Source organism: Panthera pardus, unplaced genomic scaffold (genome assembly GCF_024362965.1).
Source record: "Panthera pardus isolate Hobbes unplaced genomic scaffold, ASM2436296v1 HiC_scaffold_10, whole genome shotgun sequence".
Classification (NCBI taxonomy): Eukaryota; Metazoa; Chordata; class Mammalia; order Carnivora; family Felidae; genus Panthera; species Panthera pardus.
The window spans coordinates 51,657,913-51,673,516 of record NW_026526655.1 but is presented as its reverse complement, the minus strand read 5'-3'; the positions used below and the strand labels follow the sequence as shown (position 1 = coordinate 51,673,516).

General features: G+C 36.9%; 1 protein-coding gene across 3 annotated transcripts in view; it reads left to right on the top strand.

Annotated features, from left to right (window-relative positions):
- PPP1R1C (protein phosphatase 1 regulatory inhibitor subunit 1C) overlaps nt 1-15,604 on the top strand; it is a 124,156-nt gene that overhangs the window by 54,765 nt on the left and 53,787 nt on the right. For 2 of the 3 annotated variants that reach the window (XM_019461285.2, XM_019461279.2), the window contains exons 3-4: nt 1,254-1,291; nt 3,553-3,613. In XM_019461285.2, the coding sequence (XP_019316830.1) occupies nt 1,254-1,291; nt 3,553-3,613 (99 nt within the window). Of the gene's footprint in view, nt 1-1,253; nt 1,292-3,552; nt 3,625-15,604 lie in introns of all 3 variants that reach the window. The other variant, XM_019461296.2, reaches the window with a different exon arrangement.

The window sequence follows — 15,604 nt, the reverse complement described above, 5'->3', positions numbered from 1 at the left end:
TGTGCTGATAGCAGCCAGCCCTATGTGGGCTTGAACTCATGAACCCTGAGATCATGACCGGAGCCAAAGTGAGTCGCTCAACCTACTAAGCCTCCCAGGTGCCCTGCCTCTTGCCTTTGTAAGATGCCTTCCGATCGCAGATGTGCCAACATGCATGGGGCAGGGTTTCTTACAGTTGATGGCTGGGGTAACCAAAGCCTGTGAACGTTTTAAAAGGTGGGAAACTAAGGAGCTCTAGGTTCTCCATGTCTAGATGTTTAAGGATAATCAAAGTCAGATGACTTTGCTAATATAGGATAGCTTTGTGATTCTCAAACTTGAGAACAACCCCTCCACCCCCCGGGTCCCATGTGGGAACCCACACTGACCACCCCAATAGTTGCAATGCTGTGGTCGTCCCTGGCACATGGTAGTCAGGGGATTGCACAATATCTGGCGGCAGTTTGGTTGGAGAAAAGAGTTTCCTAGTCTTTTTTTTTTTTTTTTTGAAATATTGAGAAACCTAGCCTCTGCAGTACAGATGAGAGATGGAGGAATGTTTTAGGGAAGTCAAATAACCATTAAGAAAAGTCAAGATCCATATAAAGTAGATGAGGGGGTACAAAAGAAACTCAGAAGGTCTTCCTTCTGTTGAAGGGGCAGTATGTGAGCGCCTCTTCCTCCTCTCTCCCCTTCTCGTTTTCGATTTTATACAGACAGCATTTGTACTATTTTCCCTAGCATTGTCATAAGAAATATTTCTGACAAAGCAAATGATTCTTTCCAGGGGCATATAGACAAGAGGGTGCTGCCTGTCTCAGAATCAGAGTGATTGGGCAGAGTGGGAAAGGTGCTTTGTTCAGCTTAGCAGCAAACTTGAGGAAATTTGACAAGCTACAGTTGAGCAGACAGAGGCAGCAAAATCCATGGAGGAGGTTGTTTATGCCTTAGCACTATGAGGTTGGTGACACCAACAGTTGGTTCAAGGGCCATTTCCCTGGTTTCCTTTCTGATTTCTGGAAGGTGGGCAATTTGTATTTCAAGAGAGATACGTTTTTTTTTTTAAACTGCCTTTTTTAAAGCTTTGGGAGAAGGTTATCTCAGAAGGAAACCACCTCCTCTGTCCCCCTTTCCCTAAGCCACAGATGTTGTATAAATATAAGGTAATTATTAAATTATTTTTTATCATATTGTTAATGTTATCAAAAATGTTAATATGCATATTATAAAGAAGAAATCACCTTTCTAATAAATTGTATCTACTTCTGTTACAGAAATAGATGACAAGAGGGTGACCAACACACAAGCTGAAGTAAGTTTCCTTATATTTTGTATAAATAGGTGTTCAATTAAAGACATAATTAGTTTGGCTTGATGTTATATAAAATATATCAATATAACTAATGTAAAAACTAGTTTGCTTTTCCTAACCGAAGAAACAGTAAAATGGGGTTGTTAAATCTCTGCCTCTATGCTACATTGGTTCTCAACCTATGAAATGCCAACCCCTGAAAAAACTTGTAAAATAAACCATTGCTTTTAGTGGCAAGGTATGGTATTGCTATTTTCAATTTAGTGACTCATTTATGACCATCTACAGGCTAGGACCAGCCAATGTTGGAATCCTGGAGCAAGAAGACAGGGGCCAACACCTCTTAAAGGGTCTTCTGGTGTGTGAAGCCAAGAGCACACCCTGAGGCCAGAGGTTCACATACACATGTAGGAGTTCAGATGGAAAATAGGAACCAGGGGAGGGTAGGAAGCTAATAATATAGAATATATGGAATACAAAAAATTAAGTAAACTTGTACTCAGAAATAGGACAAGGATTGACTGCTGTGCAGACATACTAGTCAACTCCCATAGCTGCATTAGGCATATAGCAATACCCAGAGGAAATGTAGAAAGAACAAAATGCCAAATAATATCTAAGACTTTTCTAAATTTTTAAAGAGATTATAAATGTGAAAATGCTTTGATAACTGAACTCTTACATAAATATAAATCAGTTTTTATTACTTAACAAATTGTACTACGTGTTACAAAGCAAAATTTTCTGTCGAATTAATTTTCTACTTGATCTTTGAATATATGTATGGAGATAAATATATAAGAAATACCAAAAGTGATTGCTTCTTGAAATCAACTGGATGAGACGAATACAGTAAAGGAACACCAGAACTATCTGTGTTCACACTACATGTTTAACATTAACATAGAGTCCCTCTGCCTGCATCTGGGCATAATGAACTGGTACTCACATATTCCATTCTGAAGAAATGTGCTTGGACCATTTGCTTGTTGATATGGATTTGGCAATATTTGGTTGGATTTTTCCTTTTTAGTATATTGTTTTTGCATCAGGTAAGTGTCTACATCTTCATGATATTTTTGAGGGCAATTAAGCTTTAGTATGTACAAGGAAAAATACCTCAAGTTCTATTTACTGTTCAATGAAATAGTTTCTAGTTTTTTTCAGACTGTAGGTTATGTTCTTTCTAATACACATGAAAGCCTAGAATAATCCCCAAAAAAGCATCTTGTTACCATTTATACCTGACCTTTTCAAAGCAAAAATAATTGCTCTACACACTAAAACTCATTGATTAAGACCCCTACTTTTGCCACAATGAAATATAAATCGATACACTATTAAAAAGGAATCTTTGACATAATCCAATTAGAAAATAGACTACATATGTAATTTATCATAATAAATAATATAGTCATATGTAGGGATAGTTTAATTTATATATACTCATATATATATATATATATATATATATATATATAGTTTGTGGTTTTGACCCTGAAATATGTTTCTGTGTTCCAATTTTTATAATTTTTAATACAAAAATTCTCTCTTCAATAATTCAATCCTGGTCTAGTGTGCATAGGTAAGAGTGTTAAATATCAGTTTTGTTAGGAAAGAACTTATTTATCTTTTACAAATAGAAGAGAATATTATCTCAACATTGTAATTCCAAGTCAATGGAAATATTAGATTGAACATGTCAATTCCAGAGGTTTATAAATAGGTATTACTTACCAACGACCTTCATTATGTACCTAAAACCACTCAAAAATCCTATGAGCAGGTATAGTTATCCCATGGACATAGCATATCCCAGGACATACTTTGTCCTGGCCCTTATGTTTTTTCTCGCAAACAAAAAGGATTGGTGTCTCTTTTTCTGTTTCTTTTTAAAATAAACAAACATTACTAAGTGAGAAAATAAAAGGAGTAATTTCAAGACTGCAATGGATGAAGAGTTTTATGATAAAATAGCTTCGTATACTTTTAAAACTGTGATATCAAACCAATTTGACAATAAATTTCATAATAAAAAAATAAAAAATAACAAAAAGTAAAAAATAAATAAATAAATAAATAAATAAATAAATAAATAAATAAAACTGTGATATCAATGAACATGGATATAATTTCTCATTGATTTGCATTGTATTTCATGACGGGGAATCAGAAAGCTCTTTGAAATATGGCAGTGTATTTCCCTCACAGGGTCAATTTTTATTCAAATACGCCTTTTCCTCTTTTCTTTTTGTCTGCAGTCACAAAATGCATCCCCTAAGCAAAGGAAGCAGAGCGTGTACACACCACCGGCCATGAAAGGTACTGTTCAGGTACTGTTTCGGGTTGCCGTGAATGTTGAGCTCATGGCTGGTATGCTGTCTGTTCTCAAAGACCATATGCTTGAGTATAAGCTTGATCTGGTCGCAGTTTTACAACTTGGTAATGCTACTTTCAATAAGATAGTTTATCCATTTAAAACTTAGTTTCATCAAGAGTAAAACAGGTAACCGAAGAAGGAATAACTAGAGAGGTCTCTGAATTTCAGTCTGGAAATTCACATTTTCCAAAATAATAGCAAAGGCTTTTCTTTTACCCTTCCTTATATTTTTTTTGAAGGGATCTTTCCAGAATCCCTAATTACTCTTTCCAGTGTTGCCAGAAAATTGCCATTTTTTTTCTAGGCTTATGCAAAGTAGAATAACTTGAATTGGGGTCACAGTTAATGTAAAGTGTTGCCTCATTGCCTTGTGTCAAGAGCAGCTCTGAGAAACCCAATCAAACAGTTATTAGCTGTACATGTAACAGCTGTTCAAATAACAACTAAAAATGCTAGCTCATATCCTGGCATTTTTCCAGATTTCTTCCCCCAAATTGGAACTGCTAAAAGAACATCTAAGGGTATCAGAATTTTGACTGACACCAGTTCCAGGGAAGGCTTCTTTTATTTCTCACACAAAAATGTTCCTGACGTGAGGCAGAGTGCTCAGTCCAGTAGCTCCTGCACCAGGCTGTCACCTGGGCCATTGGCCCGGTGGCTCATCAAGCTCCGTTTCAACTACAGGAGAGGCCAGCTGGGCAGCTTCCTCTGGAGTCTGGAGAGATGTCTAAATTGGGAGTGAAATTTTCCACTCTGTATTCTCTCTAGATTTGAGGCTTTTTCAGGGAAGTGGAATATAAATGGACACATTAATCGCTACTCTCAGTAAACTTCCTTCCTGTGCAGCTATAAAACCCCATGTTTGTTTGTTTGTAAGACTGCAGTAAATAACACAATCATCAACATTGTAGTTTATTCCAGGGTAATTGTTGAGATTATCCGGCTTCCCTCTCTGATGACAAATAAGATCATTTGAAGGTATATTTCCTATTGTAAGTCATCTTGTACTTTTAATACACATCAGTTTTGGCATGAGTGGGCAACAGTAAAAGATATATGTTCACTTGTTTAATGATTTCCTCTGTTCTATTTTAGGTTGGCTTAACTAAATAAAGTAATACTGTTCTCGTGTCCTCAGAGAATAATAGTATTATTTTTAAAGGAAATTCTTAAAATCAAAACCCCAAGGGCTTTCATTATATTTAGCTTTCAAATATCATAAGAATGTGGGATCCTAACATTTAGGAAAGTTAGTCATATTGCACATTTTCACAGGCGACCTTACTGCTGTCAATCCCTCCAAGATGGCTATTCAGTGACAGTCATTTTGGTCATGAGTTAAAGCCTTGAGAAAGCACAGTAATTCTTTCAAGAGGATACTAGTGTGTTACTATAAGCCACCTAGGTCCTCATTTTAACCAGTAAATACCTAGGTAAATCTGCTTCTGATAAAAAAATAAAGAGAGAGAGAGAGAAAGCTAAATCCACATGTTTTATTCAGTCTACCTGTCCCCAAGAGCTAGAAATGAATATTTCAAGACAAAATTAAGCTATGGTAACATATGGTGCATTGTGAGCACATTAACAAGCTTCAATCATAAGAAAGATGAATTAGCAAAGGAAATGTTATTGAGATGCTAAATACAGTAATACAATTGCTCCGAAATGTGTAATTCTTCAAATTGGAGTGGAACGTGATTATCCATTATTGAGTATAAAAAAAAGTTTTCTGAGAGAGCAAAGCAGCAACAGATGTGATTAATAGTTCTGAAAAAATTAACTCTGACAAAAAGGCCAACTAGGACTTCATGAAGGACCTAGCAAATAACTGGTTAGTGAAACAAAACAAAATACAACGAAACAAACACAAACTAGCCAGATTCCTTCCTTCTCCCCTTCCTTTACTCAGTTGTGAGGAGTTACCAGGTACAGAGATCAAAGTAGCAGGAGAGGAGAGAGGCGACATCCTACCTATAGTGTTTTGATTAATGCATGGACAGACTGATTTCCTCTCTCCTAAGTGCATTTAGTTTTTCCTTTTTCGGTAACGGTGGCACTTCTGTCTCCAGCAGGTTTCAGGAAACAAAGACATGTCCAGGTTACCTCTTGTGATGAGGGCTTTATATGAAGGTATGTGGATAAGAAATAGAGCAGAGGAAACCATTTTAACAGTCATACTGTCAAGACTGATATACTGATGACTTCCAAATTTATATCTGCAATCCTAACATATCTCCTGAACTTCAGATTGCCAATTCCAACCAACCTCCGATTTTTTTTCCCCTGATTGTTATTAGCCTTCTCAAATTTAGTATGTCCGAAGTGAAACTCTTTGGCGCTTTTCTGGTTTTCCCTATACTAATAAATTATATTCAGCTGTTGAGAACAAAAGCCTTCATGTAATCCTGGACTTCTCTCCCTTACCCAATTGACTGTCTGTTCTTGTTAGCTCTAATTTCAAAGTGCACCTCTTAATCTGAGTACTCCCCACATCTTCCACAGCTGCTATCTTATGCAAGTCACCATTCTTTCTTTCTTTTTTTAATTTTTTATTTATATTTGAGTAGGAGAGAGAGCAGAGCGTGAGTGGGGGAGGGGCAGAGAGAGAGATGGAGACAGAATCTGAAGCAGGCTCCAGGCTCTGAGCTGTCAGCACAGAGCCTGACATGGGGATCGAACCCACAAACCGTGAGCTCATGACCTGAGCCGAAGTCGGACGCTCAACTGACCGAGCCTCCCAGGTGCCCCTGCAGGTCACCATTCTTTCTTGCCTGGACTGCTGGAGTCTTTTTCTTACTGGTCACCCTGATGCTGCTCTTACCTCTCTCCACTATCTAGTGCTCACCCAGATGCCACAGTAATTCCTCTGACTTACAGATGATATCATACCCTCCTCTTGATCAAAGTCCTCAATGGCTTCCTATCACATTCAGAATAAAATTGAAAATCCAACCAAGTCCCTAAATGCTCTGCACCAGCCTCTCTCTTTGACCTCATCTCCTTTCACACTGCCCCTTTTCAATGGAGCCCAACTTCATGGGCTTGTTCACTATTTTTAAACATCCCAAACAAATTCTGTTCTAGAACATTTGTCCTTTCTATTTTGTCTGCCTGGAATACTCTTTGCCCAGTGGCCTCACAGATGCCTCAGCTAATGTTACCTCCTTAGAGGCCTTCCTTCCCTGTTACTAACTCCTCCTATATCACTGTCTATGTCTTTACACACTGCCCTGTTTTTTCCATAACACTTATCGTGAAGGAGGTATCTGTGATAAGTTTTGTTCATTTGAGTATCTGCAGCACCTAGAACAGTGCCTGACAGACACATTTAGCTGCTTGATAAGTACTAGATGAATAAATGAACTGTAATGAACTAGGAAATCCAGTCACACTGTCATCTGCTGAGAAGAGGATGTCTCTTAAGCCTTGTTCTACTAATTTTCATATGTGTATTCTGCTTATATTTCTCTTTGCTTCTCTCTTTGCCAGATTCTCCCTTAAGTCTTGTATTCCTACTTACACATATACTTCTGCTTTACTAGTTTTACTTTTTCCCACTCCTGTCCCCTCTGATCAAAGAGAAACATATAATTTGGTACATTAATTATCGTCCAGAATGGTGCATCGGTTGGGCTGGCTTCTTAAGAAAGATCATCTCAAGGACCACCAGAACCATTAGGTGGGCCCTGGATCAATAGTTTATGGCCAGGGTGGCAGCACCATATGATATAAATATGGCAATGTAAATAGAAGAGTCTGGATATGGCTCTCTTCCTTCAGAGGTGTTTCGTGGTTCATTCAGCACATTTACTTTTAGGATATAATAATAGATTTGGTACTGTATCTGGCTGTTTTTCTATTCATAATATCATAGGCATTCAGTGTGTTCAAGGAGCTTAAAAGTTAACTAGTGTAACTACCCAGTGATGATTGAATTTTATCCACTGCATATAACCTCAGGGTAATACATTGGCTGTGTTGTCTTGAGGATTCTAGTATATTAGGCCTGGAGGTAGAGCTAGATAATCAAAAGTTCCAAGTGATTCTGCTGCAGCGAGTCTAAAGATTGACCAGACTCAAATATCCAATCACCTACTTAACATGTCTCATGGAGATCAAAGAGATAATGAGATCAAAATTAATATGGTCAAGACTGACCTTTGAATTTTTTCAAAACCAGATCAGTTTGACCTGCACTGTTTCCCTTCTCAGCAAGCAGAATATCCATCTGCCTAGCTGCATATTGCTGAATTCTGAGAGCCTCCAGTGAACCTCTCTCTTTCTTCCACTCTCTTCAATAATAGAACACCAGGTTTCATGGATTTCACCCCATTACTATCTCTTATCTCTCCCACCTTTTGTCTTCTCTTATCTCCAACATCATCACCACACTTCAAATCACAATCATGTCTTTGCCAGGATATATAGGCATACCTCGAAGATACTCTAAACCACCACAATAAGGTAAATAAAATGAATTTTTTTAGTTTTCCAGTGAATATAAAAGTTATGTTCACACTATACTGTAGTCTATTAAGTGTGCAATAGCATTATGTCTAAAAAATAACGTATATGCCTTCATTTAAAAATAACTTTATTGCTAAAAAATGCTAACCATTGTGTGTTTTCAGCAAGCCATAATGTTTTTGCTGGTGGAGGGTCTTGCTTCCATTGTGATGGCTGCTGACTGATCAGGGTGGTGGTTGCTGAAGGTTGGGGTGACTGTGGCAATTTCTTAAAATCAGACAACAATAAAGTTTGCCACATAAATGGACTTTTCTTTTCATAAATGATTTCTCTGTTGTATGTGATGCTGTTTGAAAGCATTTTACCCACAGTAGAACTTCTTTCAAACTTGAAGTCAGTCCTTTCTAAGTCTGCCACAGCTTTATCAACTAAGTTTATGTAGTATTTTAAATCCAATGTTGTCATTTCAACAATCTTCACAGTATCTTTACCAGGAGTAGATTTCATCTCAAAAAACCACTTTCTTTGCTCATACATAAGAAGTGATTCCTCATTTGTTCAAGTTTTATCATGAGATTGCAGCAATTCAGTCACATCTTCAGGCTCCACTTCTAATTCTAGTTTTCTAGCTATTTTACCCCATCTGCAGCTACTTCCTGCACTGAAATCTTGAACCCCTCAAAGTTTTCCATGAAGGTTGGAATCAACTTCTTCCAAACTTCTGTTCTGTTAATGTTGATATTTTGACCTCTTCCCATGAGTCATGAATGTTCTCAGTGGCTCCTAGAATAATGAATCCTTTCAAGAAAGTTGTTAATTGCTTTACACACATCTATTGGAGTAATCATTATCTATGTCAGCTATAGTCTTAAGAAACACATTTCTTAATGAATAAGACTCAAAAGTCAAAATTGCCCCTTGACTCATGGGCTACAGAATGGATATTATGTTAGTAGGCATGGAAACAACATCAATCTCATTGTACATCTCCATCAGAGCACTTGAGTGACCAGGTGTATTGTCAACAAGTAGTAATATTTTAAAAGGAATCTTTTTTTTTTTTGAGCAGTAGGTCCCAACAGTGAGATTTAAAATATTAAGTAAACCATTTTATGAACAATGTGCAGTCATGCATGCTTTGTTTTTCCATTTATGGAGTACAAGCAGAGTAGATTTACCATAATTCTTAAGGGCCCTAGGATTGTCAGAACATAAATGATCATTGGCTTCAACTTAAAGTCACCAGCTACATTAGCGCTAACAAGAGATTAGCCTGTCCTTTGAAGTTTTAAAGCCAGGAATTAACTTTTCCTCTCTATCAGTGAAAGTCCTAGATGACATCTTCTTCTGACAGAAGGCTTTGTCATCTACCTTGAAGATCTGTTGTTTAGTGTAGCCACTTTCACTATATTATCTTAGCTAGATCTTCTAGATAACCTGCTGCAGCTTCTACGTAAGTTCTTGCTCTTTCACCTGGCACTGTAATGTTATGGATATGCCTTCTTTTTTTAAACCTCATAAACCAACCTCTGATAGCTCCAAACTTTTCTTCGGTAGCATCTCAACTTTTTCAGCCTTCACAGAATTGAAGAGAGTTATGTCCTTGCTCCAGATTCGGCTTTGGTTTAGGGAGTATTGAGACCAGCTTAATCTTCTACCCAGACCACTCAGACTTTCTCTACATCAGCAATAATACTGTTTTGCTTTTTGTAATGTGTGTTCATTGGAGTAGCACTTTTAATTTCCTTTAGGAACTTTCCTTTGCATTCACAGTTTGGCTAACTAGGCACAAGAGGCCTAGCTTTTGATCTATCTTGGCTTTTGACATGCCATCCTCACTAAGCTTAATAATGCCTAGCTTTTGATTTAAAGTGAGAGATGTGTGACTCTTCCTTTCACTTGAGGACTCAGAGACCATTGTAGGATTATTAATTGGCCTAATTTCAATATTGCTGTGTCTTAGGGAATAAGGAGGCCCAAGAAGAGGGAGAGAGCTAGGGAACAGATGGTCAGTGAAGTAGTCAGAACACACATTTTTCAATTAATTTCACCATATTATATGGGCGCAGTTCATGGCACCCTAAAACATTTAACAGTAGTAACATCAAAGACCCCTGATCACAGATCACCATAATGTGATAACAATGAAAATGTTTGAAATATTGCAAGAATTTCTAAAATGCGGTGCAAGACACAAAGTGAGCAAATGCTATTGGAAAAATTGTACCAATAGACTTGCTTGATTTAGGGTTACCACAACCCTTCAATTTGTAAAAAAAAAAAAATGCAGTATCTGCAACATGCAATGAAGAGAAGTGCAATAAATCAAGCTATACCTATAACTGACTACTCAACATCCAGTCTTTCTCTCCTTGCTTCCCATGAGTTTTCTATACTGTAACCAAAGTGAACATTTAAAACTCAGAAGTGGTTATGCTCCTTCCTTGGTTAAAACTCTTTTATAGCTCCCCATTGCCATTAGATAAAATCCATATTCCAGAGCAAAGCTTTCAAAGCTTACTGGCCCAAGGCTCCAATCTGCCTCTTCTCTTTCCACTAGGTCCCAGACATGTTGGTATTCTGCCAGCTTCTGGATGCACCAAGTTCTTCCCTGATTCAAGAAAGATTGACACATTCTTCCCTTCACCTATAATGTTTTTCCCTACCTCCTCCTTGTCGTCATTCTTCATTGGCTAACTCCTACTTAACATTCAGGTCCTATGCCTAGAGATCAGTTCCTGAAAGAAGCTTTTGCTAACTCTCCATCTAAATTCCCTATAGCTATAAATTCTGTTGATAGTTATAATCTCTAGGGTTTTTTCATAGCAAGTAATTATGTCCAGTTATTTACTAATGTCTTTGTCTTCAACTAGATTGGAAGTAATGTATGTAGTAGCATCAATAACAGTGTCTATTTTAATTACTACTATATTTGCAGGGCTTAACTTAATGGTTGAGACATAAGCAGTGCTTATAAATATATTTTAAAATAAATTTTAAAAATATACTCAACACACAAATGTTGGTGAATGAATCATTTCCTGTGGATATCTACTTTATCTCTGGTCTATTAGAAAGGCCTTTTTTTTTCTGTTGAGGCCCCTAAAAATTTGTATTCTTGTATTCTTGTTCTATATCTTATTACTATTTATGACAAATTTAAAAAATGGCAGCTATCTAAATATTTCAGGACATCTATCAGGTCCCTACCTCACCATTAATTTACTTCTTTCAAGGTTAAAATATCTCAATGTCAGTTATGCCTGCCACTTTGTTTTTTCACATTCTTTCTTGATCTCCTAATAAGCTCCATTTTGATATATAGAAGTATATCATTCAGTATCAACCTAATATTTAAACGTGGTTTGATCAGAACAGAATGGAGACTTTAATGATGCCTATCACCCCCTTTTCCCAGATTATTTAATTATAATAAGGCAACCTAAAATCTTATTAACTTTTCTGGCAGGCATATACATTGGTGAAAAATAGTGAACTTACTGTAAATTCAAAACTTCCAAGTCTTTTTTATTATTTATTTTTGAGAGAGAAAGAGCATGGATGTGAACACAGGAGCAGTGAAGGGGCAGAGAGAGAATCTCAAGCAGGCTTCCATGCTGTCAGCACAGAGCCTGACATGGGGCTTGAACACATGAACTGTGAGATCATGACCTGAGCTGAAACCAAGACTCAGACACTTAACTGAGCCATGCAGGGGTCCCTTCCCATTTTAAAATTATGTATTTTTTGAACCAAAAAAGCAAGACAGTGCTGTCATCCCAATTGAACTTTCTCTTGTTAGAATCAGGCAGTCACATGAACATGTCATATTTTGTATTTTGATTCTGTCATCCATTTCTTATCTCAGTCACGTTTCATCCACAGATAAAATAAACTTATCTTTGGTATTTTTATCTACATCTGTAATAAACATATCAAACAGAACAGGGCAAAGAGAGGGCCTTGTAGCACACATTATCTCTCTCTAGTTGACATGGATCTCCCTGAATGCCACCATTCAAACAATTATGAAATAGACTTATATAACAGGACTCCAGTCCTTAAAACCAGAGGATATTGTGAAGGATATTGTTAGATACATTGTTGTGTTTCATTTATTTTTATGCTGACCACATTTTTTCATCTGTGCAGATGAATCATAAATTTATAATGTATATTATAATATAAAAATGACAAAAGTTGAAGTTTGCATAGAAAACAGATTTACTCTTCTATTACCTTTTGTAATATAGTGCTTCATAATTATATAAGTAGAAAGTTCTGAGGATTATCAGAAATTGATAGCTGATCACTGAATTTTCATGTGCACTTTTTTTGTGTTTATATTGTGGTCAGCCTTGTAATTTACAGAACAGCCAGTTAAGGTTTTGTTGAAGAGCTTGAATCACGTTTTCAGAAAAGCACAGCAGATTTGAATCTTGGGACAGGAAATAGCTGACTCATTTCCATCCTCATTGTGTGTGTGTGTGTGTGTGTGTGTGTGTGTGTGTGTTTTACTGGGATGCAAATGCCTTTAACTGAAGAGAGCAAAGCAAGTGCTATCGATTTAAAAGGAAATTTGAACATGAAATGAATCAGCTGACTGAAAAATAGCATTGCATAGCAGGGTGTTACATTACTATTCTTAATGCAAAGCAAGTCAGATTTTACATGTACTTCTGAAGAATATCTTCTTTCTCTCACTGTTTGTAATTTCTTTAAGAGAAAATTGTAGTTACTTCGGTGTCCAGAGATTGTTCTTCTCATATGTCTAATAGTTCATATATCAAACAGGTCTTTGAATGCTTGCAGCACTATAACTCCTACATTCTGTTTCTCCAAGGATGATTGTGATCTTGATATTTTATCTTAACTCAGCCTCTTTTCGTAGTTAAGCAATAAATGCAAATAGGGAATAATGCAAGATGGGAACTAAATAAAACTGGATCAATAAAAAAGGCTAAGTAGGTTTTTAGAGCATGGCAGATGATAGTGGCAAGGATGTGACATGTCATATTAACTGAAGGATAATCTTCAAATCAGAGAAAGCCATTGATCAAAATGATTTTACTGGACCCAACATGAAAAGACATGGACTTTGGAGGATAAGCAATCAGGGTTCAAACCCTGGTGTCAATGTTTATTAACTATTCAATTTCAGCAAGTCAATGAGTTTAATTTCTCCTTTATCATTGGTAAATGTTGATGATACCTACCCCAAAGGATTGCCCTAGAGACATAATGAAACAATATGTGAAAAGAGAATGTTTAGGGCAGGCATGCAGTATGTGGGAATTACTTTGAATAATTCTTTGAATTCTGGATTAAGTCAGAAGCACTTCTTTTCCATTTCCACTGAGCCCTGTATAAGGGAGGCAGGAGGTCAGGAGAGAGATGGAGGAGAAGACAAAAAGACTTGGGGAAGAATGAAATACCTGCCAGGGTTTTGCTCTGGTGGCAATTGAAAAGTCAGAGTTAGAGGTGCCCAATCCTATAAGGTACCCATCCACCTAAGAGTGCCCACCCAATAAGCATGTGGATTATCCAGCTTTGCAACATTTGCTCCACTTTTATTTGCCCCTGTCTGAGGTAGATTTGTGCAGCTAATCTTTGACCTTTCACTTTCTTTTCAACAAAAGCCAGCTGGCTTTTCCTTCATTTCACCTCAGGTACTGTGTACCTTATTTCCCAGCTAACAGCCCTCTCAGAAGTATTTATATTTAATTTAATAAATCTTGTGTTTCAAGAAAGCATAAGAACAAAGTGATGGCTAATGGTGAATTTAGGGATTGCTAAAGATTATGCCATATATATGTCTAGCCACAGGGATGAGCAGGAATCACATCATCTAAATTCAGCCTTTAATTAGCCAATGAAGGTAGACTAACAATGATGACATGGAATTGCAACCAAGTCTCTCCTCCTGATTTCAAGTCTCTTATAATTGTGACTGAAAAAATACTCAGAAGGAATAGACCAGATTGTTCTTATCACCCCCCTGCACAGTGAAAATCAAAGGCAGGGAGAGAAGACAAGATCTTTTAATTTCTCATCAGGCAATCTCTACCATACTACATTCTTTTCTTAAACATTTCTATCCTTCTTTGGGTATTTTGCCAGGTATTCAGCACATTTGCCTTTCTAAAACTTAGCTGTTTTTGTTTGTGCTGGCTTGATTTATTTACTAGTAGGGTACGGCTTATTTATGCAACTCAAGAAACATTTCAACAGATTTCTAGATAATAAGGTACACAAGTCTTGCTTATTTCTAAAAAAAAAAAAAGTAAAAAAAACCCCAACAACAAAAAAACAAGTATGCTTCTATTTCTGGATCCACTTCCTTCACTTCTCTTTAATTTCTTCCACTAAGTATTTGTACATCTTTCCTCCTATCTTTAAATGCAGAGGGTGGGGTTAGGGTGGAGAACTGATCTGAGAATGTACTTTTCCTGAAAGCCACTAAGATGTCTTTTTTTTCTGAGTTCAACATTGAGAGAGAGTAAAGCAAGTGGAAAAGGCCAGCAAAAATGAGTAGACTTCATATTCCATAGCATTGCTGATGATTATTAGGTTGAAAGGTCTAAAAGATCTTGAGATGAATTAAGTTGAAAATTTAGTATTTGGGACAAGAAACTTAATCTCATGTGGTGCCACTTATACTTTGAAAAGGAGACCACTGTTTGTCAATATGGTTCCATTCATGCGTTTGTGTATATAGTAAAACCTTGATTTGCTAGCATAAGTCATTCCAGAAACTTGCTTGTAATCCAAAGCACTTGTATATCAAAGTGAATTTCCCCATAAGAAATAATGGAAACTTAGATGATTCATTCCACAACCCAAAAATATTCATATAAAAATGATCACAATACTGTAATATAATACAAAATAGTAAAGAAAATGCAAAATATAAGGAAAAAGAAAAAAAATTAACCTGCACTTACTTTTGAAAACCTTTGTGACTGGTGTGAGGGAGACAAGAGAAGAGGGTTATTGCGAAGGACAACTTTCATTATCATTAACAGAATCACTGCTATTTATTGGCTCAATGGAATCTTTCTGCATAGGGGCCATTGTATACACGTGCATGGATGTTGACTACAGTACAGTATTAATAAACTCTTGTCATATACTGTATTTAATGTAACTGGCAATAAGGTGCAGAGGAAAGGGTCTATATCTGCAGGCAGCCTGACCTAGAAGGAAGCAGAACATTCCTAAGCTTACTCTTGTTTGGAAAAGCAAAGGACTGTCCATAGGTGCTTTGAAGTGACAAAAAAATAACACTAGTGCCAGTTGTGGGTACCTTCCAACATTCTGAAAAATCACTGATTTCTGCCAAACACCATAACCTGAGACTGAGCATCTGAGCAGCAGCACACTGAGAGAGTGTGGGGGAGGGGCAGAGACAGAGAATCTAAAGCAGGCTCAGACGTGTCAGCCCAGAGCCTGATGTGGGGCTCGAA